General features: G+C 38.7%; 1 protein-coding gene across 1 annotated transcript; it reads left to right on the top strand.

The window, feature by feature from the left end:
- Positions 1–1,212: 1,212 nt before the first annotated feature.
- Positions 1,213–24,401, top strand: LOC118580272 (interferon-induced very large GTPase 1-like). The gene is given in 3 exon segments (XM_036181945.1): positions 1,213–1,303; positions 16,556–18,545; positions 18,547–24,401. Coding segments are annotated over 2 exon segments (7,284 nt in total). The 5' UTR covers positions 1,213–1,303; positions 16,556–16,559; the 3' UTR covers positions 23,845–24,401.
- Positions 24,402–26,255: the final 1,854 nt, after the last annotated feature.

Genomic DNA, 26,255 nt, shown 5'->3' with positions numbered 1-26,255 from the left:
GTGAAGTGAAACTCTAGCCATTAACATTGAAGTTGTGGTGCCCTAGTAGAGCTCTTTGTCTCATTAATAAAATAATTTAAGAATAGACTGAAAAAGAAACTCAAGGGAAATTTTATTTGTACTTGAAAGAAAAACCTCAGGGCAGACAGGCTGTAAATCTAGGAGCAGAGAGAGAAAAAGTCATGTCTTAGAGTTATGCTGCATGGAGGTTAGCCATATGGTGGATAAGCAGCTACCTAGCAGGAAGGACAGCTTTAGAAAAAGAGTAAAGTCAAAAGTGTCAGGGAACTGATGCTCACAAAAGGGACAGAAAAGATCAAAGGGAGAGTTACATTCATCTGAGTAATTCAGTAAAGGGGGCAGTGACAGCAGTGGGATAGACAAACTTCCAGCAAGAATGAAAGCAGGCAGTAGAAAGCCAAACTTTCCTTCTCTCACATCCTTTTATGTGGGCAGCCATCAGAAGTTGTTGGCCATACCTAGGGTGGTCTTAACAGTTCAAATTGTCTGATTAAGAGAGTCCCTCAGGGTGTGCCCAGTGGCTTGCCTTGCAGGTGACCTTACAGGAGAAACTGGAGCCGAGACAGTGGTAGGCACTGGGCCCTACCTTGGCCAGATTGCTTACTTATACATCTCTTTTTTCTATTGAAAACTTACTTGCTTTAAGGACCACAAAGATACACACAGAGTGAGAGGTGAGATGTCTTTGAATCTCTTTATGCTTTTTCCATTTGTGCCCACATTAAATGAAACCTTTTCCTGCTTTTTGCTATTTATTTGGCTTACCAAGGATGGATGGCAGAACCTGGCTTGTTGGGGCACAGGATGTAACTACAAGCCTGTTAACACCACTGCTGAGGCTGCCTGCTTTTTTATTTACAACTCTGATTCAGAAAGTATGACATTTTTCCTCTTACCCAAGCCCCACCTCTTGGCAGCTAATAAGATTTGCAGGTGGCCTCCCTTGTTTATTTCTCTAAAATTCCAACAAATCTGTCTTTGAGACTATTCCTCAAACAATTTTTTAAGTTTCTCTAGCTATACAGTAACTTACACAAGGGACCCTGATTCTAGTGAGACAAGAAAAAAATTATAAGCACGAAAGAAACAAAACGTCAATGAACAGGAAGGAAAAGGGAGGTGCCTGGTCCTTAGGAGCAGTTCAGCCCAGGCCCTCACAGAGACCTATCTGAGCCTCAGCTGATGGTCAGCAGCTTTGCAGCCTTGAGCAAGGGGCATGATCTCCTCTCACTTCTCTCTGGAGCAACAACCTGACGACAGGTACTGGGCTTTCAGGAGACAAGTAAGTGAAAAGGGGGCATTGGGTAGACAGATAAGTACAATAGACACAGAAACTAGAGTAGAATGAGCAATGATGAAAATTAGAGGCATACAGTGACTGTGACATGCTAAAACCACAGATGGGAATTTAACATTGTCATGTTACCAGAACTTAAGGCTCATAGCAAAATCAGACTTTGGCCCACGGCACCTCCAAGAATTAACAACAAAACAAATTGTATCTTTAAACAGTGCTGTTCTGAGAAAGCTGGGAGCTAAAATCTGCCTCCCCTCAGCCTTCTTTTGTTGGCTCTTTTAATTTCTCTTTACAAGTTGTGTTGTTTGTTGGGATGGGTCAGGAAAAATTGACCATGGCTTTCCTTGGAAGCACTGAAAATTTTCCTTCTGTGATGATCCTCATCGTGTGGAGTGTGCACTGGTTACAGTCCAATCATGGAGATCTCTCTCCTTGTCCTCTATGATCAGGAAGACAGCTGATGTACTGGAGCTGTAAGACACTCTTAAAGGTGCCTTCTCCTCTGCTCCCTTGGTGATCTGTTGACCTGGAAGCAATGAGCAACATACTTATTTTCCTTTTAGCATTTTTATCCTCATTGATTGGGCTCCAGCTATACTTTTAAACAAATTTTTATTCTTTTAGGACAGAGTTTCCAATGTAAAAACCATAAGCAGTTATTTTGATAAAACATAAAATCCTTGCTCCATAAACAAGTTTTTATATATCGACCTTACTTTCATATTTGCTTAAAGTGTGTGTGTGTGTGTGTGTGTGTGTGTGTGTGTGTGTGTGCGTGTGTGTGTGTGTTGGGGATATGTGTGCCACAGCATATATGTGAAAGTTCAGAGGATACCTTGTAGAAGTCAGTTTCTCCTTCTAGCATGTGAATTCTAAGGATCAAACTCAGATCCTTGGGTGCCTTTACCCAATGAGCCATCTCACTGACTAATGTACTATTGCCAAGTTTTAACTTTTAGAAATCATTTTATGATACACATTAACTTTCAGTTTTATTCCATCTCTTTTTATTTTTATTTTGGAAAAATCTTTTACCTTAAAATAAAATCGACATATTAAATCCCCTCTCATAAAGTTTACTTTTTAAATCCATATAAAATCTTCTTACCAAAACACATTTTACATTCATAAATTTTGATATCTTACATTTTACTTGATTTGTTTATATATATTTGAGCTGGCAGAATTTAGAAAGTCCTTACTTTATTAAGCAAGATATCTATATTTCAAATAAATTAATAGGAAGCTGTATTTGAAACTCAAGCAAAACATGTTAGAAGTCCTGGAGATTATTCTTTTTTCTTTTTAGCCTCCTGTCTTTATGGTCTTAAATTAGCAAAAATAAGAAACTTGGAGAGAACGTTGTTTTGTTGTCTTTCTTTTAAGAGGGAGAGCACAGGCATATAGTAAATAGTTTTTACATATTAATGACACAACTCTTAGTTCAAATTTATCATTAAGATGTATTATATTGTCTTAGCTATGAATAAACTTTTGTAACTAAATGAATAAACTTTTAAAAGACATGGATGAAGTAAGCTTACTTACATTATGAATGTTACAATTTGTGGGGTTGTATCTTCCGCAATTTCAATTATGAAAAGAAAACTAACATTAACGTATTTGACAAATATTTATATAGGCATATTTATCATTTTGTGTGTATCACAGCCTTAATGAAAATCTTAAATTAATTATTTGTATATAGGGATTATTTTTTAAAACACAAACATGTCAATTAATTTAATCAGAAGATTTATATGTATATCAAAATATTTGATTAACATAAAACATTTCTTGTTTTTTAATTTTATTATCCTTGACTGTTTTAAATGATAAAATTTAATTTATTACTTCTTATGAACATGTTTAGGAGTATTAACATTAATGTAGTCAGTGTTTAATTTGATAGCTTAATGAAAATTATATTATGAATTAAAGAGTGTTGTTCTAAATGAACTATGCCTAAAGTATTTTAGATATTTATAATCTCTTTAAAATATTTGCTTCAGGGGATCAAATATCATCTAAGTTGTATTTAAACCATTTTAGTAATTTATGAAATAGACTTTAAAATACCACTTTCTAGGGTTTATAGACATTAAAAATACCTAAGGAGTATAGATGTATTACATTTAGCAGTAGATGCATAGATTTCATCTGTGTTTTTTCTGTCCCATATTTTTCTTTGAGTTTATTTTTGAAGGATTAGGTATACCTCAAGATTTTTGAAATATATATGGATGTGAATATGAATATTTCTAGAAACACATACTGAAAAAAATCTATCTTTTCCACTATGACACTGTCTTTGCTCCTTAATTCTATTTACATGATATACATTTGGATTCCATTTTTCCACTTATTTTTAAAAGCCTCCATCAATACCATATTTCATTGATTGATGTATCTTTTTATTAAGCCTTGAGCTGTCAGTGTTCTATTTTTCTCCTTTAAAGCTGCATATAATTGTTCTCTACCTTTTTGTGTTTCATATAAACTGCTTGGTTTTTTATTCAGAAAATAACTTGGTGGGGTTTTATTAAATTTATAGTGAATCTATAATGATCAAGCTGTAAAGAGCTAGTGTGATAGTTGATCTAAAGTGACAACGTGACAAGGTAGAAGATGCCTAGAACTTGTACGATGCATCTGCATGGCTATGAAAACTTTTTCAGATAGGTTTGACATGTCAGACAGTCAATAGTGAGGAAGCACCTGCCCTGAATAAGGGTTAGATTATCTACAGGGTAAACTGCTCCAATGAAGAAGGGTGAGATTATCAATGGGGTAAACTGTTCCAATGAAGAAGTGGGATGAATGCAACATACAGGGAGGGAGTCAAGTTTTACTTCTCACAGTGATTGCTCCTACTGCCTTTGCCACCTGCTGACATTAGAGTCCAGCTCTTCAGATATTCAACATGAACTCAATTCCACAAAATTCCCAAGACTTTCAAGATTAGATTGGAACTGCAAAAGCATCCTTACTAGATTGGGAGATAGTTCTCAGCCTTTTCAGCACAGAGTAGAGCATTGTCCAACTGCCTTATACTACATGAGTCAATGTAATAAATTTTTTTATAATATAGTTGCATGCACATTCTGTTGATTCTTTTCATCCAAGGATCCATAGGGTAATTAGAATTTTAACAGCATAAATTAAAGAGTTTGGCTTCATTAATTTACATACTCTTTAATCTGTCCATCACAATTTTACAGTCTTCCTCACATAAGTATTGTACATATTTTGTTATGTTTACATTTAAATGGGTGTTTTTTTATATTCATGCAATAGTAATGTGTTTTAATTTGAAATACCACTCACTTATTCTTTGTTGATATACAAAGAACATTTTTTATTTTAACTTTATAATGGAATTTTTTTTTAGTTCATGGCAGCTTTTGTTGTTCACTCTTCAGGATTTTCTACATACTAATTCATATTATCCATGAGTAAAGTTAGTTATCTTTTTAGTTATTACTTTCTGCACACACATTTCATTGTCATTTTTATCTTGTTTATTAGCTAAGACTTCAAGTTGAGTATTGAATAAGAGTGATAAAAAGTGAGATTCTTGCTCTGTTTCTGTTTCTCAATATTAAATAAAATCTTGCCTGTATGTTGTTTGCATATACTTTTTTCCCAAATTGAAGGATGTTCCCACTTTTTCCTATATGCTGAGATTTTTAAAAATCAGGATTGGGCTTTTGAATTTGGTCAAAATGCCTTAGTATCTGAGGGATATAATCATGTGATTTTCTTTTTAATGTACTGATATAAGGTATGTTCACTGGTTTTCACCTGTTAAGCTGGCTTGCCATATCTAGATAAAGCTCAGTTGGCCATCGTCAAAAATTCTATTATATATTGTTGGATTTCATATGTTAATAGTTATTTTCTGAGAGATAAGAGATATTTGTTTGCAGATTTATTTTTTCTAATGTCTCAATAAGGATTTGGAAGTAAGGTAAGATGGCCTCAGAGAATCAATTAAGAAGTATGATATGTTTTTAATTTTAGAAAGAAATTATTTTAAATCAGGTATCATTTTCTTACCTACTTTCCTCGATACATCTGAAGATATTATTACATACTTCATATGATTCACTGATATAATCTAGGCCAAGTGTTTCTGTTTTTGAAGTTTATTCATCACTGATTAATATAAAACATTATATAGGTGAAGTCAGATTATAATTTCATATTTTTATTCAATTTTCTTCTTCTGAGGATTAAAACTGGACCCTCTTGCATGCTAAGCAGGTGCTCCAATACTGAGCTCATTGCTGACTCTATATAATACTTCTTGTCTGAAGTTTGTTCTGTTCTTTTTTTGTTTGTTTGTTTGAATTTTTTATTATTATTATATTTGTGTTTTAATTTTACACATCAGCCATGGGTTCCCCTGTCCTCCCCCCTCCTGCAACCATCCCTGCCTTCCCCCATGCCCTCCCCTCCATTCCCATCTCCTCCAGGGCCAAGACTCCCCTGCGGATTCATTTAAACCTGGTGGATTCAGTACAGGCAGGTCCAGGGCCCTCCTTCCAGGCTGAGCAAAGTGTCCCTGTGTAAGCCCAAGGTTCCAAACAGCCAGCTCATGCACAAAGGACAGGTCCTGGTCCCACAGCTTGGATGCCTCCCAAACAGTTCAAGCTTGGAGAAGACCTTTTCCCATTCTGTAGGCTGTCGCTTTGTCTTGTTGACCATGTCCTTTGCTCTACAAAAGCTTCTCAGTTTCAACAGGTCCCATTGATTGATTGTTTCTCTCAGTGTCTGTGCTACTGGTGTTATATTTAGAAAGTTATCTCCGGTGCTAATGCATTCAAGAGTACTTCCTACTTTCTCTTCTATCAGGTACAGAGTAACTGGATTTATGTTGAGGTCTTTGATCCACTTGGACTTAAGTATTGTGCATGGTGACAGATATGGATCTATTTGCAGCCTTCTACACATTGACATCCAGTTATGCCAGCACCATTTGTTGAAGATGCTTTCTTTTTTCCATTGTACATTTTTGGCTTCTTTGTCAAAAATTATATGTTCATAGGTGTGCAGGCTAATATCAGCGTCTTCAATTCGATTCCATTGGTCCACATGTTGGTTTATATGCCAGTACCAAGCTTTTTTTATTACAGTAGCTCTATAGTAGAGCTTGAGTTCGGGGATTGTGATGCCTCCAGAGGTTGTTTTATTGTACAGGATTCTTTTTGCTATCCTGGGTTTTTTGGTTTTCCATATGAAGTTGAGTATTATTCTTTCCAGATATGTGAAGAATTGTGTTGGTAATTTGATGGGGATTGCGTTGAATCTGGAGATTGCTTTTGGTAAGATCACCATTTTTACTATGTTAATCCTGCCTATCCATGAGCATGGGAGATCTTTCCATTTTCTGACATCTTCTTCAATTTCTTTTTTCAGGGACTTAAAGTTCTCATCAAATAGGTCCTTCACATGCTTAGAGTAACCGCAAGGTATTTTATATCATTTGTGGCTATTGTAAAGGGAGATGTATCTCTGATTTCCTTCTCAGCCTGTTTGTCTATTATGTATAGGAGGGCTACTGATTTTTTTGAGTTGATCTTGTATCCTGCAATGTTGCTGAAGGTTTTTATTAGCTGTATCAGTTCCTTGGTTGACTTTTTGGGGTCACTCATGTATACTATCATGTCATCTGCAAATAGGGAAAGCTTGAATTCTTCCTTTCCAATTTGTTTCCCCTTAATCTCCTTATGTTGTCTTATAGCTCTGGATAGAACTTCAAGTACTATATTGAATAAGTATGGGGAGAGGGGACAGCCTTGCCTTGTTCCTGATTTTGGTGGTACTTTGAATTTCTCTCCATTTAATTTGATGTTGGCTGTTGGCTTGGTGTAGATTGCCTTTATTATGTTTAGGTATGTTCCCTGTATTCCTGATCGGTCCAAGACCATTATCATGAAGGGGTGTTGGATTTTGTCAAATGCCATTTCTGCATCTAGGGAGATGATCATGTGGTTCTTTTCTTTGAGTTTGTTTATATGGTGTATTACATTGACGGACTTTAGTATGTTGAACCACCTTGCATCCCTGGGATGAAGCCTACTTGATCATGATGGATAATTGTTTTGATGTGTTCTTGGAGTCTGTTTGCCAGTATTTTATTGAGTATTTTTGCATCAATGTTCACGATGGAGATCAGTCTGTAGTTCTCTTTCTTTGTTGTATCTTTGTTTGGTTTAGGAATCAGGGTAATAGTAGCCTCATAGAAGCAGTTTGGTAATATACCTTCTGCTTCTATTGTGTGGAACAATTTAAAGAGTATTGGTATAAAGTCTTCTTTGAAGATCTGGTAGAATTCTGCACTGAAACCATCTGGTCCAGGGCTTTTTTTGGTTGGGAGACTTTTAATGACTGATTCTATTTCCTTAGGGGTTATTGGACTATTTAAATGGTTTATCTGGTCTTGATTTAACTTAGGTATATGGTACCTATCCAGAAAATTATCCATTTCTTTTAGATTTTCCAGTTTTGTGGAGTAGAGGTTTTTGAAGTATGACCTGATGATTCTCTGGATTTCCTCATTGTCGGTTGTTATGTCCCCCTTTTCACTTCTGATTTTGTTAATTTGGATGTTCTCTCTCTGTCTTTGGTTAGTTTGGATAAGGGCCTCTCTATCTTGTTGATCTTCTCAAAGAACCAACTCTTTGTTTCATTAATCCTTTGTATTGTTCTCTTTATTTCTATTTTATTGATTTCAGCTCTCAATTTGATAATTTCCTGGCATCTGTTCCTCCTGGGAGACTTTGCTTCTTTCTGTTCAAGGGCTTTCAGGTGTGCTGTCAAGTCACTATAATGAGATTTCTCCAGCTTCTTTATGTGGGCATTTAGTGCTATGAATTTCCCTCTTACCACTGCTTACATAGTGTCCCATAAGTTTGGGTATGTGGTATATTCATTTTCATTGATCTCTAGGAAGTCTTTAATTTCTTTCTTTATTTCTTCCTTAACCCATTAGTGATTCAATTGAGCATTATTCAGTTTCCATGAGATTGTAGGATTTCTGTAGGGTTTTTTGTTGTTGTTGTTGTTGTTGTTGTTGTTGTTGTTGTTGTTGAAATCTAACTTTAAACCATGGTGGTCCAATAGAACAAAGGAAGTTATTCCAATTGTTTTGTATCTGTTGAGATTTGCTTTCTGGCCAAAACCAAGAAGGTTCTATGGGGCTGCTGAGAAGAAGGTATATTCTTTTTTGTTTGGGTGGAATATTCTGTAGATATCGATTAAGTCCATTTGAGCCATAACATCAGTTAAGTCCATAACATCTGTTAAGTTTCAATTTGGCCGATCTGTCCAGAGGTGAAAGTGGGGTGTTGAAGTCTCCCACTATTAATGTGTTTGGTTTTATATGTGATTTAAGCTTTAGTAATGTTTCTTTGACATATGTGGGTGTCCTTGTGTTTGGGGCATAAATGTTCAGAATTGAGACTTCATCTTGGTGGATTTTTCCTGTGACAAGTATGTAATGTCCTTCATCATCTCTTTTGATTGATTTTAGTTTGAAGTCTATTTTGCTGGATATGAGGATGGCTACACCAGCTTGCTTCTTAAGACCATTTGATTGGAAAGTCTTTTCCTAGCCTTTTATTCTTAGGAGGTGTCTATCTTTGAATTTGAGGTGTGTTTCTTGTTTGCAGCAGAAAGATGGGTCCTGTTTTTGTATCCATTCTGTTAGTCTATGTCTTTTTATAGGTGAATTAAGTCCATTGATATTAAGGGATATTAATGACCAGTGATTGTTCATTCCTGTTGTTATTTTTATTTTTTGGTGGTAGTGTGTGTGTACTTCTCTTCTTTGGGGTTTCCTGCTGTGATGTTATCTATTGCCTGTGTTTTCATGGGTGTATCTGCCTTCCTTAGGTTGGAATTTCCCTTCTTTCTGTAGGGCTGGGTTTGTGGATAAGTATTGTTTAAATCTGGTTTTGTCTTGGAAGGTCTTGTTTACTCCATCTATGATGACTGAAAGTTTTGCTGGGTATATTAGTCTAGGCTCGAATGCATGGTCTCTTAGTGTCTGCATTATCTCTGTCCAGGTCCTTCTGGCTTTCAAAGTCTCCATTGAGAAATCGGGTGTTATTCTGATGGGTTTGCCTTTATAAGTCACTTTTTCCTTTGCTGCCCTTAATATTCTTTCTTTATTCTGTACGTTTAGTTGTTTAATTATTATGTGGCGAGGGGACTTTTTTTGGGGGTGTCTAGTCTGTTTGGTGTTCTATAGGCTTCTTGTATCTTCATAGGCATTTCCTTCTTTAAGTTGGGAAAGTTTTCTTCTATGATCTTGTTAAATATATTTTCTATGCCTTTGAGTTGGTATTCTTCTCCTTCCTCTATCCCTATTATTCGCAGGTTTGGTCTTTTCATGGTGTCCCAAATTTCTTGGATATTTTGGGTCATGACTTTGTTGGTTTTAGTGTTTTCTTTGACTGATGAATCTATTTCTTCTAACGTATCTTCAACAGCAGAGATCCTCTCTTCCATCTCTTGCGTTCTGTTGGTTATACTTGCATCTGAATTTCCTATTCATTTACTCAGATTTTCTATTTCCAGCATTCCTTCTGCTAATGTCTTCTTCATTTTTTCTATTTCCCTCTTCAGGTCTTGGACTGTTTCCCTTCCTTTTTCATGATTTTCTTTGAGGGACTTATTGTTATCTTCTGCTTTAATTGTCCTTTCCTCTAGTTTTTTATAGCTTTCTTCCCATTTTTTGTTTGTCTATTCCTCCACTTTATTTTTGATTTCTTCTATCTAAGGCTCTAGCCTCTTCATGATGTTACTTATAAGGTTGTTTTCTTCCATTCCATGATGTTCAGGTCTAGCTGTTGGAGAAGGGCTAGGTTCTGGTGATGCTGTATTGCTCTTTATTTTGTTGTATGTACTACTGCCTTGACATCTGCCCATCTCCTTGTGGCTTCATTCTTGGTCTTATCAGTGTACTTGGTCCAGACAGAGCTGACAGATTTAGGGAGCCCCTCTCTGGTCCAGATGGAAGCTCTGGGCCAGATGGGAGCTCTGGTCCAGATGAGCATGCTGGCCGGATGGGAGCTGGGGGGCTGGACTCTGAGTCTCAGGAAGTCCCTGGAGTCTCCTTATCTTGTCCAGATGGGAGTTCTGGGACAGGATGGAAGCTCTGGTCCAGATGGGAGTTCTGGGGCGGATGGGAGCTGGGGGCTGGTCTCTGATTCTCAGGAAGTGGCTGGGGTCATGAGCAAACAGGTGTGGGGGTAGTTTGTGGAGACTGCAGGATCTGCCTGCAGTCTTGGAAAAGGGGAGCCCTCCCGCAGGGCCCGCGATTGGCCTGAAACTGAGGCCAAGTTGGGCAGGTCCTCAGGGCATGACTGGGCCCAGGGGTGGGACCCAGAAGTGGTTGCCTCTCTGTCTACAACCCCAGGCACTCACCTCTGGTCCAGATGGGAGTTCCCTGTTCTCTTCTTCTATACCAACAATCTAGTGATGTTATTTGCCTCTTCATAAGAAGGGACTTATATCTGGTTTCCAACACCTGACTCCTCATTTCTACCTAAGATTTCACTGGACTGCAAACAGTACGTATATGTCTATAGATATTTGAGGCATGACAACTCAATTCTCCCAAAAGTTACAAATACTCTCACAATTCTTCTATTAGTTAGGGAAAATATAAAGAAAAGCAAGACAGATTGTGGAGAAAACAGGAAATTACAACTTAAAACATACAATCTCTAGGTGTGGGGTTTAGAAACCACAAAACTGGGTTTTATGTTACAAGGAAACTAAACCAAAGACATGTCTAACAGTTTAATCTACATTTTGCCATGACAAACAAAAATGAAATGGTTTAGTTAAGTCTTCCTGATGAAAAATAACCTACAATCGAATATGTAACCTCACTCAGTATCTTTTGGAATTGATAAAAAAGCACACAATTTTAAAAGCCTGTACAATTTAACTCCTACTTAAGAAGCTTCTAGTCACTCTCTACTATGTAACTTTGAAAACAAATCCTCCTTTGCTTGGTTCTCAGTGTTTGTTCCACGTCTGAGTTATTTTCTCATGGAGATGAGAACTGGGAAACACTGGTAGAAGAAGCTCTGTCTGGTCTTTCGCTCCTTAATATTTCCACAGTCCTCACCCTGGCAGTACATATAGGTGCAATATATGGGTAAAGCAGTTTTACAAAGTATGACATACACACCCTAATAACGCTGAATGTCATTTGATTTAAAATGAATCTTGAAGAGCAGAAGAGGAACAAACATCAGATGTGATGCCTGTTGCAGCCATTACAGTAAGTGCATATGAAGGCAAAATATAAGGAAAACCTGACAAGGATGAAAAACAATCAAGACTGGAGAGAGGTTAGAGAAGTCATTTGAAAGCCATGGGGTACTAAGTTTATATGATGTGGAAGAGAGATTAATATGATAAGCATTGGACAATATGATTGTGCCTCTGAATAAGACAAGAATTACAGGAGAGTTGGAAGCATAATTAGTGAATGCAGCTAAAGCTTGTACAATCTCATTTGCCTTATAGATAAATGGCTTGAGGGTGTGTGCGTGTGTGTGTGTGTGTGTGTGTGTGTGCCAGAGGTGTGAGAATAACAGTAAGGAAATAAGTAGGATAGAGTAGTGGGTTAGAATATACACAAAATACATGAAGGGACTCTAGCCCACTCCAGCATGTGGCTCTGCCAGCTTTTCCTTTCTTTCCAATTCTGTCTGCCTTGCCAAAAAACTGTTAGATTACATTCTTGAAGATATTGCCAAGGTCTATCCCCTTATTTGTCCAATCTCTCCTCTTGAGGATGACTACCAATGTACAGCTATCAAAGGATCGAAATTTAACAATAAAAAGCCCCCTTTGGCTCACCTAATTAAAATGCCAAATAAAATTAAACACCTCATTCTAACATGGGATTTCCCTTTTATCCTTTATAAACCACCATTGTCCTATGTGCCACATCTGTCTCTTCTCTATCCAGAGGCGGTCCTCAGTCCTACTCCAGGAAAAATACCTCTTATCCCTCTAGGTTGTCCCTTTCCCCCTCTCCGTTGTTCCTTTCCCCTTCTCCCTCTTCCTCTATCTCCTGTCTTTGTCCCTTATCCCTGTCCTCTGTCTTTCTGGGGCAAATAAATCTCCATTGTGCTGAGGACTTGGCCTGAGAATTTGGTCTTGGGGGTCCTGGGCCAATACTTTTCCTTTCATTGGTGCCAAAACCTAGGATTCAATCTGTAAGGCCCCCACCCCATAACTCAGTTCTCTAACATTCAGGCCTCCTGATGCCTGATCTCCTCATACCACAGTGGGTGGGTGGTAAGTTCCCCCTCCCTTGCTGTCCTAACCATTCCCCTGGTTATCAGGGGACAGCTCTTGCGTGTCAGGTGTCCCTGCTCTGTCAGGTGGGATTAGGGCAACATTTATCTATGTAAAATCTGGACCCATAAAAGAAATAAAATACGTTTTTATATTTGCTGAGCTTATTTTATTGGATATGATGATTTTTTTCTTTATCCATTTTCCAGAAAACAACATAATTTTATTTTTTATGACTGAATAAAACCATATTTTATATATATATATATATATATATATATATGTGTGTGTGTGTGTGTGTGTGTGTGTGTATGTGTGTGTGTGTGTCATATTTTTATTATTCATTCATTTTTTGTGAATAATATGTTTTTTCTTGGTTTCATTCTCTTCAAGTTCATTATTAGTATTAAGAAAGTTACTGGTATTTTTCATGTTCATATAGCACCCTAATACTCTGCTGAAAGTGTTTGTCAACTAGAAAAGTTTTATAGTGGAGGTTTTAGAGTATCTGATGTATAGGATGATATCGTCTGTAGATAATAAAACATGGATTTCTTCCTTTCTTTTTTGTACACCTTATTAAAGTGTTCTCCTGTGCCAATGCATTTAAGGCTACTTCCTAATTTCTGTTGTGTCCTGCTTATGTACAACCTTAACAGTCTATGATTGTTCTTGATAATACCTTTTAATATTTATCTCAGAAGCATTCTTTATGTTTTGTTCCTGAAATTTAAGGAATGTTAATCTGTGTCTTCCATTGCTGCAACAAATCATATCCCCATAAATGCATTGATATGTTAGCCAAGTATGGCTTTAATTTTTCTGTCTGTCCTTCTGGCTCTCTATCCTTGACCCAACTTGCTCTTTGTTTTACCTAAGATATGTAGCCAGAAGTTTCTCTGGTCCTGCCTGGCCCTGCAGTTGGGACAAATCTCTCCCACCTGTGTCCACAGCTACTCAGTCCCAAGCAAACAAACAGAGGCTTATATTGTTTACAAACTGTATGGCCTATTGAACAGGCTTCTTGTTAGATAACTCTTATAACTTAACTCAGCCCATTTCTATTAATCTATATGACCATGGCATAACTGGTCTGGTGGCATCTTTTTGCTCCAGATTGAATGTGCCACCTAACCTTATTCTACCTTGTCATTGGCCAAACAGCTTTATTTATCAACCAATCAGAGAAACACATGTTCACAGTGTACAGAAAGACATCCCACAACAAGGATAAAGTTTCAATCCCTAAAAGCTGAATAGTTACCTCCTGAAGAGGCCAATCTGGATGCCTGGTTTTGGTAGAAGTATTGTTACATTTACACATATGTCCAGTAATCCTTCAATTACAATGCCATTTATTTGAATTTTTTTCCTTTGGTCTTTGGTTTTTTTATAGCAGTTTGCCAAAATACTTGCTTTTTTGGTCTCTCCTGATTTTTTTTGTTTTATCTACTGAATGTGTTCTGCCCTTGATCACATCCAGAACAGTGCTGTTCTTAACAACAGGCATTAAATCCTTTAACTGACCTCTAGATGAGTTTCTCTCTTGGTGACAGGCAATAGTAGAACCAAATTTGATATTGGAGTCTGCAAAAGGATGCCTAAGGCATTTCCCAATGGCAAAAGTTGCCTTGCTTATCCTTTGTTGATCTTCATTCCTTAGTTTAATGTTGGTCTTTGTCACACCTTCTGCATACTCCAGAAGGTTGGGGTATTGTTTGTTTTATCTCTAGAAAAGGACATTATTTCTAAGAATACACTGCCAACAATCTCTTTTCAAATGACCTTATTTGTCACAATTAAAACATTTGATATTTTAATTTTTCTTAAATTTTTTAGAAATTACTCATCCTTTTAAAGTAGCATCAAAAACATGATATGCAATATAAGCCATATTTCTAACCCATTCATCTATTGGTGTTGATCTTCCCTTTCAAGGCCTAGTCACCCTTTTTCATTCAGAATTAGCATTTTCAAAAGCCAAAGATTCAATTAATATTTATCTGACCTCTAGATCTTATACTATTCTATTTAGAGCTGAAGTCAATCTTTTCGAAAAATCAGTGATGGCTTCTTTTTTGGCCTGGTATAATTTTAGTAAATGTCTCAGACCTCTTCTCTGATTCTCCAAACTTATCCCAACCATTTAAAGCTGCTAAACAACATAGTGCCAAGGTATGATCATAAAATCAATCTGCCTTTGTAATTTAGCATATTGACCCTCATCTAGTAACCAATCTTGGGAAATATCAGTATTCCTAGCCTTGTTTTGTTCTTCTATGACCCTAGCTTCATTTTTCTACCATGTTCACAATTGTAACTGAAGACTAGCTTCCAATATTGTTGTGACCAAATCTTTCCCATCTTGGGGGATAATTCTATTATTAACTTCTGTATAATCTTAGGGGTGCCTATTGTCTGCTCATTGTTCTTGTATAGTAACTGGATAAACTAAGGTTGGTTTTCTAACAACCTTGGGCAACCCCTCCAGATTCACCATTCAGTGGTGTGGTAGGTTCTTCTCTAAATGCCTCTGTCTTTGTTTGAGTATTTTTCTTATTTTCATTAGTATGTCTTTCTAAGGCTTGTATCTTATCAGTCAACTTTTCATATTTGGCACAATTACCAGACCACTCTTTATTTGGTGTAAGAAACCACTGTGTATATTATGAATGAAATATGAATTACCAGACTGATAATAATTATAATCAGTATTATGTCAGACTCAGCTAAGCCATTCACCGCCTCACTTACTGTTTCCATTTTCCAGCCATAAATGGTTGCACTATACAGGGTCCTAACTCCTGCATTATGATGTTTCCCATCCTTAATATAAGAGAGATTTTTTTTTAATATTATTTAACTCCGTCTTAAAGGACTTTCTAGGTCTCTCAGTTTGTCCACATCTGACCATCAGCAAACTCAGGCCTGTTCCATGATTTCTAAGCATGAAGCTGCTTTCTGGAATACCTAATAATCAGATTGAGTAAACTTCCTTTTGTGTGGTCATACCACATGTTGGAGTGCCAAATATTGTTTTTCTGCTGACACTGTGGCTGCACCTGAACCAACTGCTATTTCAGCCAGTTACAGAGGCTCTGCAGTTACTGATCTGCTTCTCTGGCTGCAGCCTGGAGGGACTTTTATGACTCCCTGTATCCACATCCTGATGCTGCCACCAAAAGTAGTTTTAAGCTAAATCTCTATTGCTTTATTTACCAACACATACTTAGGAGTCAGAGGCTGTGGTGAAAATCTTCTATCTCAGAGAAGTTGAGGAAAAACTAGCTGACCTTCCCTTTTTGCTGTCATCTCAGAAAGAGAGGCCTCTTTGATTGCTACAAAACAAAAAGTACCAAACACTCAAAGTTCCTCTCTATGACTTCCTGTGCATCTGTCTGTTCATTTTCCAGACTAGCTCTATGATTATTTTCTGTCAACTAGTTAATGCATTTATAAGGACAGGAAATTAAGTGAATATTACATAACTTGAGATGTATTTAGGGATATATGAATGGAAAGTGCCAACATAGATTTCATAGAAACAAATATAGAAAAGTTAATCAGCAGATGTAGTCACTCTTATTTATAAAGTAAAAAGTGAGTTGCCATCTATATTTTAAAATTCCAACCATTACCTTACTGGTTTTGATATTGAGTAAATGTAGGAGGAAATGCCAAAAATCAGTCTGTTACATTGAAGCCCATATCAACAACTATAAACACAAATTATGTTCAGTAAACAAAAAAGTATGACAAAGACATTAAAGAAATACATATCAGAGAATTAGATGACAGCATGAAAACCTTGAAAACTTGCCTCCTTAGAACACTCACAAATTGGATCATGTGTAGAAGATTTCTTACAATTGAGACACTGACTAAAAATGTATCTGTTCTTCACAGAGCCATGGCAACAACAAAGTGCACCCCTGATGATCCTCAGCCTAGAAGACAGCAAGATCTCCAGGAGATGCTGACTGAAGTGGGGTTGTCTGTTGATTACTGGCTACCTAAGCTGCAGGAAGACCTGGGTGTGACCTGTACCCAGGCCTTACAACACTTAGAAGAAAAAGATCTCCAGAAGCTGAAGTCCCAGACACAACACACATGGGAGAAAAAGGCTCTGGAGAAACTGTTTGACCTCTCTCAGCCAAATAGTGTTGCAGAGTTCCAGAAAAATCTAGGGGAGATGATAAGGAACAGGCAGAAACAGGGAGAACAGGCACTGCAGGAACTGAGGGACTTGCAGTTAGAAGGGAAGAACAGACAGGAAGAGACAGTGAGGAGGAAAGAAGAAGAGCTGAGACAAGCAATGGAGATCCCTGAAGAGTGCTGGCCAGGGCCTGAAGTGCCCCTGAAAGATGTCACTGAAACAATGGAGATACAACTGAAAGACATGGAGCCGAAACTGTCCTACAGGGGAAACCTCCATGATAGAGACCTGGTAAGATGGGCATCTGGAGGACTGGCCCTGCAGGGAATTTATAAGACCTGCCATCAAAAGGACCTGGTAGCAAGAAGAGAAGAACTTCTCAGGGTCCCCAAAGAATTCTTCCTCTTTGGATCTGAGCAAGGAAAAAGGATGGAAGCAAAAGAGTTCATATCTTCTAAAGAAGAAACCCTGTTCACCAAAACTGTAGAGAAGTTGGGATTTGAAGCAGTGATATCAGCCAAGAGTGGATGCTGTGGATTTAGTCTAGAAAGTGGTAGAGATCAAAGCAAACAGTCAGACTCTAAGAACATCAATGAATCATATTCAGAGCATTCTTATTTATGTTCAGCCAAGTATAGCTATATGCCGCTGGTCTCCTCTCACTTTCGAATTGATCAGCTCCAGCTCTCCACTGCTGCTCTCAAGGAACTGAAAATCATTGAAGAACAACTGGAACACACTGATGGACCAGACAAATTCCTCTTACTAAGGAACGGGACTGAAAACTTCTTCAACAGATTTGGCTCTCATGCTAATCAAGGCCCTCTGCACCTTGGGGGAATCTATTGCTGGAAGGCCATTTCAGAGGGTTTCCAAAGTGACCAGCTGGATTGTGTGAAGAAGCAGACTGCCGAGGCCTTGGAGAGTTACATAAGAGGGAGCTACATTGGCTGTGGAGTTGAAGTTGGGGGAGAGATGACAGCATCAGACTCACATTCAGTAAGATCCTACAAAAGTTCAACTAATCAACAGCTCCAAATCAAAATCCAATTATCTGTGGCTCAGATAGGTGGACCACCAGAAGCAAATGGAATTGTTCAGTGGACAACTGGCCTTCTCACCAGCAACAAAACCTGGTCTGTCATTGACCGAGAACTTCAGCTGGTGCCCATTTGGGACATCATCCTATCTAACCACAGAAGCAATTTTAAGGACCCCTTTCTGGTGGCAAAATGCCTGGCAGACAACTACTCTGCTCTGACTGGCCTTGCTGCCCACATCCAGGCTGGAGAGGAGTTGCTGAGCACCATAGAGGAAGCAGAACTTTTCCTGAATAATGTGAAATTATGGGAGGTCTCTGACCTGGAAGAACAGCTTAAGAACCTGGTGGATTTCATGCAAACATTGGCTCACAAAACAAAAGGTTATGATGTTTGGATTAATACATGCCTCATAAATTTGAATCTACAGAATTTTCTCATAAAAACTGTCAACTTTTGCAAGAACTCTTGCATTAAAAAATCTCAGTTTATTAAATCTCAGTTCCGGAGCCTTCTAGATCCTCATGTTTACAAAGTGAAAAACTTTCCTCAGGTGAGTTCAATCATGCAGTGGATCTACCAGGAAGACTCAGAGGAACAGCAAGTCAAGATCACTGAATTGTCTGAATTCCTTAAAAGTTTGAAAGAAATCCATAAATCTCTCATAGAAGTAAATGGCAAATCTGAGTCTCCAGAAACCAGTGGAAGAGGCTCAAAGAAAGGCTACACGTGACGTCACCACAGCTCTTGGCTCTTTCTTGCACTATCTCAGAGAAGCAGAGCAGCCAGACATGCAGCTGCTGCTGCTCTCCATTGCCGCTGGCACAGGCTATCAGCTGGAAAGCAATGTTTTCCAGCCTCTCCTGGGGTGCGCTGAGATAAGCTTCCTCCTGGATGAAATACAAACTGTCCAACACAGATATCAGGAGCTCAAAAGTATCTGCACTGACAGGGCACAGGCATTCCTGGTGCTGAAAGCTCTGACAAGCACAGTTGGAGTCTCAACCATTTCTCCAGAAGAAAAAACACAGCGCTTGGCCTTAACAAGGAAGCATATGAAGTCTTTATTGTCTACTAAAGTTGCACATGTCCTCACAAAATTTGAAACAGATCATGATTGGGAAAATCTAGAGAATAATTTGAGATTACACACTGATGGGAATTATGAAGACACCATCTCAACTTTGCAGATGGATGAGATAAAAAAGCAACTGCAAAGTCTCTACCCTGAAAAGAAAGAGACTTATAACCAACAAGATAATGAAAATAGCCAGAAGGAAACCATAGAAAAGGGACCTTTCTTAGACTTACTTCAACGTCTGGGTCTAGAACATAACTACCTAAAAAAGATGAGCAGAGCTGACTTCCATCTGATCTACAAGACTTCAGTGCACAATATACAGCCAAAATCTGAACAGGAACTTCCCTTCTATTTCCTACAAAAGCTACTGATGTTAGATTGTGGGTTTAGATATCTAGTCTTCAAAAATCCCGGAAATGCAGAAAGCCAAGACTCGGTACTTCCTTGCAACCAGGAAAGTGAGGCTTTTGATCCATATGAAGAGTTGTTTGGGGACAGAGATGAAGTCACTAGTTCTTCACCCACTGAGTCCCAGCCCCACATTCACCCAATGGACATCCAGATGGCCATTTTTCACTGTGCAGATGATCTTGCCAAGCAATATATTCTGTCCAAACTTTCCATTTGTCAATTTGCACTCCCCCTTGTGGTGCCAAATCCCAACACTTCTCAGATGGAATTCTCTCTCTGGTCTCTCAGACAAATTAGGAGAAGTTGGCAAGAGGAAAATGGCTCACAACAGAACAAGAGCTACAGTTACAAGAATCAGCAGATGTGCTGTGTTTCTACCCCCATTGTGTCCTTCATTAGAGTTGGAAATGGCCTCTCTGCTTCCAAATCTCAGATCATGAACTCTCTCCTCAGTAAACATAAACATGACGTGTTTTTTCACAGACACTGCAGAGGAAGCAACAATCACTGTCTCCTGATGGAGGGAGTGGTGGAGATCTGCTGGTTCTGTCCTGGGGGCCAAGGGGAGGACAGATTTGACAAGTGTGTGGCCTTCACCAATCTTCATGGAGATGCCAAGGAGCACAGACAACAACTCAGCTTCCTGCAGGATGTCTCTTCTCTCTTGGTGATCCTCATGTCAGCTTCTGATGACAATAGAGAAAACCAGAATCTTGTCAGACACCTGTGTCAGTCATCAATACCTCTGATCTGCTTGATTGATGACAAAGAAAAGGCCATAGCCAGTAATTCTGGTAAAAGAATGAGAATTGGCATCAGGAATAGAAATGAGGCAGAACTAACAGATGAGCTCTCAAACGCCACCAAACACGTACTGGAGCTCTTTGGCACTCCTCTCAGCATAGAGGAGTGCTCACAGATGGCTAAGAAACAAGGATTTCTGATTGATGAAGATAAAAGAGAAATGAGAGCGTCCAAAGAAAAGGCACAGACTATACTGGGCCTCCTGAAGCTATCAAAGTTACCTGAGATAAAAGAAAATTTGCTGCCCCTGCAGGGACAGCTGTGGCACCATTGGTGTAAGAAGGACAAGGAACTCTATCATCTGAGAGAAAAAGGGAATCGGAGCATTGAACAACACAAGAGTGAAATTGAGATAGAAAAACAAAACATACGATACCAGCAGTTTAAAAAGGCCTTCCCTCTCAATCCTTTAATGTGCTCTGTCCTACAAATTCTCAAAGAAGATTTAGAAATTTACCCCAAACTCTATTTCTTACACTGGTTAAGTGTAGTTTTAGAAAATCTAACCTCAGGACACTTGGAGAATTTGCATAGGAAGCAACAAAATTTGTGGTCAGAAGTACAGGTGGAAAAGCAAAAGGCACAGAAGAATAGCTCCCTGACACTCTGGCACAAGCAGATAGAAGCCATCTCTACTGAGATTCTTGACTGCACTTTAGGAATTGAGCACCTTCTCCGAGAAGTTGGCCAGATCTATGAAGCCCTGGAAGAAACTTGCTCCTCTAGAGATAGCTGTTTTCTCTGCCTCCCTGAAATTGCTGCAGACCTGATGGTCGCTGGTGTTCCCATTGAGCTGATGGATGGAGATGCTTCCTATGTACCCCTAAAATGGGTGGCAGCAGTTTTTGACAAGATTTCAGAGAAACTTGGAGACAAAAGGCTGTTTGTTCTCTCTGTCCTTGGTCTGCAAAGCTCAGGGAAATCCACTTTGCTAAATGCCCTGTTTGGGCTACAGTTCAGAGTCAGTGCAGGCAGGTGTACCAAGGGGGCCTACATGCAGCTTTTGAAGGTGGAAGAGACATTCACAGAGGAACTTGGCTTTGATTTTATGCTTGTTGTAGACACAGAAGGACTTCGGGCTCCAGAACTCAACAACAAATCCCACAATTGGGACAATGAGTTGGCAACCTTCGTCATTGGCCTTGGAAACTTGACTCTGATCAATATTTTGGGGGAGAATCCATCAGAGATGCAGGACATCCTACAAATAGTTGTCCAGGCCTTTCTGAGAATGAAACAAGTGAAAATCTCCCCCAGTTGTCTCTTTGTCCACCAGAATGTGGGTGAAGGTACAGCAAAAGACCAAACTATGGAAGGACGAAGGCAACTGGAGCAGAGACTGGATGAAATGACAGCATTAGCTGCTGAACAGGAAGAGTGCTCCAACATAGCCCGATTCAGTGATGTAATTAAATTTGATGTCAATAGTCATGTCTACTACTTTGCTCACCTCTGGGATGGCAATCCCCCAATGGCCCCTCCCAATCCTCGCTATAGCCACAATGTCCAGGAACTGAAAAATGAGATTCTTAAGACTGCCCAGCATGAATCTAGGGGAAGGATCATGAAGATCTCAAATGTAAAAATCCGTGTTCAAGATTTGTGGAAAGCCCTTGTCAGTGAGCACTTCATTTTCAGTTTCAGGAATACCCAAGAGGTCATAGCCATGAGTAAACTGGAAACCATGTATAACCACTGGACCTGGGAGCTGAGGAGTCATGTGCTGGAATTACAGAATCAGCTGAACAATCAGATTCAGAATGGGAAAATCCTGACACTCACACCTGACACACTTGAGGGTCCAGTTAATAAGAAATATGAAACCATCAAGCAAGAATTTGACAAATATTTTGAAGAAGACACAGATAGGGAAACATTGATTCAATGGAAAACAAATTTTGAAAATAAGCTACTAATGCTTAAATGTGCACTTATTACAGACACCAGAAGTAAAGGCAATGAACTCATCAATCTCAAACAAAGCCAAGAAAGACTAGATAACCAAAAGTCACAATATGAAAATGAATTGCTAGAGAAGAGTCGAAAGTTGGCTTTAAGTGTGAAGGGTAAAGAATTAAGTGATAAAGAGTTATATGAGAAATTTGATAAACTTTGGACAAATTGGATCTACAGTGTGTCTCGTACTGTACCTCCTGTCAAACAGCCTAACATTGATTTAGATTCTGAAAACATCCTTCTGGATTATTTCAATAAAGAGAAAAACATTGGGGAAAGACTTAAAAAGGACTCTGGTGAGATGTTTGAAATCAATTATGCCAAACATGTCCAAGTGAAAAAATGGTATAAGGTATTTCCAAAGAGCTTAGAAAGCTGTCATAAAGAATCCATTAAGAAGACTACTAATCACATTGAATTAAGATTTAATGAAACAATTAAAAACATTTTGAAGCAAAATCGTGATTACAGTCCAAATGATTTTCATGAAATTTTGAGGATAATAGAAAAAGAACTGAAATCTGTACCCCCTGAGGAAGACTACACATTTACCAAAGACTACAATATTGATTTATCCTTATGTTTATTCCAAAGAGCATCTAAGAATTTCAAGGAAATAAACATGGCATTCAAGAGAGCAAATGATCCTGTAAACTATCTGGAGAGAAAGAAAGATGATTTCTTCATCCATTTTAAGATCTCCTGCCATGGTGCCACCTCTATCACATCCTTTGTTGACTTCCTGTGGCTCAAGCTCACTCCTGCTATCTATGCCACTATATGGGAGCAAATGGGTCCTAAAGTAGCTGGGGACATGAGAGCCACCTGCCCTGCATTTAATGGAAACAGGGCTAACCTGGAGAAACATGTTCTCATTTCTCTGGCAGAGGAAGAAAACTTTGATAAGTATTGGCAATACGTTCATCAGCCAGAATCCTTTTTCAGGCATTACATTAGTGACCACATCAGAAGATACTGTTTTGAAAAAGAAGATAAAAAAATAAAGACTTTTTTAAAAATAAGCTTAGGTGACATCAAGAATGCCATCCTCACTGCTATTCATGAGTCCACAGCTGTTGCTAAAGATAAAGGCAGCACTGCTTCTGTCTGGTTGGATTTGTTCTGTGATCACCTAGGAAACAATCTGATCTTTCCAAGAAGAGACCTGATAAGTATTGAGCACCAGGAGATAAAGGACACGGAGTTTCTGAAAGAAGCCATGAGTGCAGCTTTGGATCCTGCAATGAGGAAAGTAGAAGAGGACTGCTCAAAGAAGCCCATAGATGAAATGGTTCCTGACATTGAGAAAATTCTCTCTGAACATCTCTGTGGCTGCTGGAAACAGTGTCCTTTTTGTAAAGCAATTTGTACCAACACCATTCCCCAACATCAAGGAGACCACAGTGTACCGTTCCACCGTCCTGCCGCTGTCAATGGATGGCATTGGTATAAAACAGACCACTTTGGCATTGACTTCTGTACTAGTTTAGTAGCAAGTGATCGCTCATTTATGTTAGGTGATAACAAGGAATTCCTATGTAAGAAATATCGAGAAGCAGGAGGTGAGTATGCTACATGGAGCATCACCCCAGACTCATCTACACAGCCATATTGGAAATGGTTTGTCTGTCACTTCAGATCAGAGCTTGAAGGAAGATATGGAAAAAAATTTAAAGAGTTAGGTACTATTCCAGATTCATGGACCAAAATCACAAAGCAAGAAGTACTTGACTATTTGAAAAACTGACAAAATAAATACTAAGCTTGCCACACAAATGTCACATTTTCCAAAGGATCCAAAAATCAACTTAGGTGGCAGCTTCAATATTGTTGCTTATAAATGAAATTCATAAAAATAAACCAGTTAGTATTTCAAGACCTGAAGATTTTATACTAAAGAGATGCTTTTCTGTCTTGATTTCTCCTGCTTTGAATATAATGTACTACACATGACAATATGGAACATCCAACAGCCTGTTTCACACTTTATTATTCTGAATACTTGTTTAGATATATAGTAACTCATGGGAAGTTGTCTTATTAGAAGAAAACTCTAGCATTTCAGCTGCCATGTATCTATTTAGAACAACTAAACGGCAAATTCAACCAACATATATATTTGAGAAAAAGCTATAATTTGCCTTAAAGTTCTTTAAGTAGTTGTTTTTACCTTCTTGGGTTATGAGAAAACATGGCTGTGGTATAGTCAATGTATTTGGTCCTCATAATCTCATAGAAAGTGTCACTATTAGCAGCTGTGGCTTTATTGGAGTAGGCATGGCCTTGTTGGAGGAAATGTGTCACCATTGGGGCTTGCTTTGAGGTTTTCTATGCTGCCTGAAAGATATAGCATTCCCAGCTCCAGCACCATATCTGCCTGCATATTGCCATGTTCCCACCATGATGAAACAACTGAACCTCTGCCAGGGATGGCATATAAGATGCCAGCAAAGTTTGGAGATGAGGGACCCGAGATTGTGGACCATCAACCCTCCGTGTGTTCCCCTGCAGATCTTCTGCTTAGCATGCCTCTAGAGGGCCAAGGCAGAAACACTTATATGTCACAAGGTACTGCTTTATGGCATGCACATTGTCATGTTCTCCTCCATATAATTATTGTTTTTAATGCTAGTCTTTTCCTTCTAGCTGATTTTTATGTTCTGTGTTCCTAGATCAATGATGATTTCTGTGATACAGAAAAGGAGTGAAGTAAATTACACAGGAAATTATACAGAGATGATCACCAAGGCTGGGGTCAAGGCAGTTAAGCAGGTCATGGGAAAGATTTCTTGTCTGAGGTCATTGTGGCCCACCATCATGGGGCTTGGTGTTTGCAGAGGGCTGAGTAGGAACTTAGGCAGCTGCAGGGGTCTTGAGGTCGGAGCAGGCTGTGTGAGAAGGAAATGACTGTCTGGTATATTAACCACTGTTTTTATTTTTACCCTTTTTTTGCAAAATTGTATGTTGCTAGCCTCTGGGTCAAGTGTTCAGAAGATTGTATAATCATTAATAATAAAAATAGATTATGCTTGCTTTGGTGTTAAGTCTGGGATAGTTTTTGTGTTTAATCAAAGATGATGAATATATTGCTGATTTTCTATATGTAACCTTTGGAATCATGAGATTAGTTTATATAGGGTGATTCCCCCTTTTCTTTCTCTTTCCCCTTGCTTATGATAATAAAAGACTGAGGTTACCAAGGCAAAAGCAGAAGCTACTTAGAAAGCTGTAGCAAGAAGCTACTTAGCAACTGCAGATGCCTGAAGTGACCTGTCAGCTTGCATGAGCATTGTCTCTAAGTCATTACTATGCCTTCCAGGTATCCTGTCCTTTGGACCCCCAAAACTGCTGAGGCTGGTTCCCGGAAAAACCTCTGAATTTTAAGCAAGACACTCCTCATTGTACATTGAGTCTCTTCAAAGCAATAGAATCCCTAACCAAGACAGAAGTTTGTGCCAGGGACTGGGAATATCACTGTGATAGACCTGACCATGTTTTTGTTTGGAGTAATAGGGACTTTGGGAGTTTGGGTTAGGAAAGCAGGGCAATGCTTTAAATGCTGCTCAATGGGCTGTACAATAGGAGCATGAACACGGTGGTACTGAATGTAATTTGATGAACCATGGAGATTAAGAGATTTCAAAGGAGAAAAATGTTAGTATGTGGCCTAGAGACTGCTCTTATAATATTTTGGTGAAGAAAGTGACTGCTTTTTACCCTTGTCCCAAGAGTCTTCCTGAGGCTAAAATGAAGAATTTTGGATGAATTTCATTGGCAGAAAAAAATCTCAAGGCAGCCTTGAGTATAGCCTTGGTCATGTGGTTAATGTTGTGGCCATATTGCAAGACCCTGGAGCAAGACAACCACAGATCCGATATCTGATGCAAAACACACAAGGGTTTATTACAAGCCTCAGCTTAATTCATGTCCAACATCCAACACAGTGGGTAGAGGAGGATGGCCCTGAATTCTCAGAATGAGGGGTTGTTAAAGGAAAAAAAAAAACAAAACAAAACACAAAAACCACAAACAGGGTGGTACTAGCCTTGGCGTCATATGATTGGGTGAGGGTGTGTAACCTTTGAATTTACTGGTTGGGGATTACAGTTACCATTTTGGGGGCAGACCTAGACAAGTCCCAGGCTTTGTCCTTGAGCT

The sequence above is a fragment of the Onychomys torridus genome, chromosome 1, assembly GCF_903995425.1.
Source record: "Onychomys torridus chromosome 1, mOncTor1.1, whole genome shotgun sequence".
NCBI classification, from domain to species: domain Eukaryota; kingdom Metazoa; phylum Chordata; class Mammalia; order Rodentia; family Cricetidae; genus Onychomys; species Onychomys torridus.
Note: the sequence above shows the minus strand (reverse complement) of the source record. Positions and strands in the feature narration are given on the sequence as shown.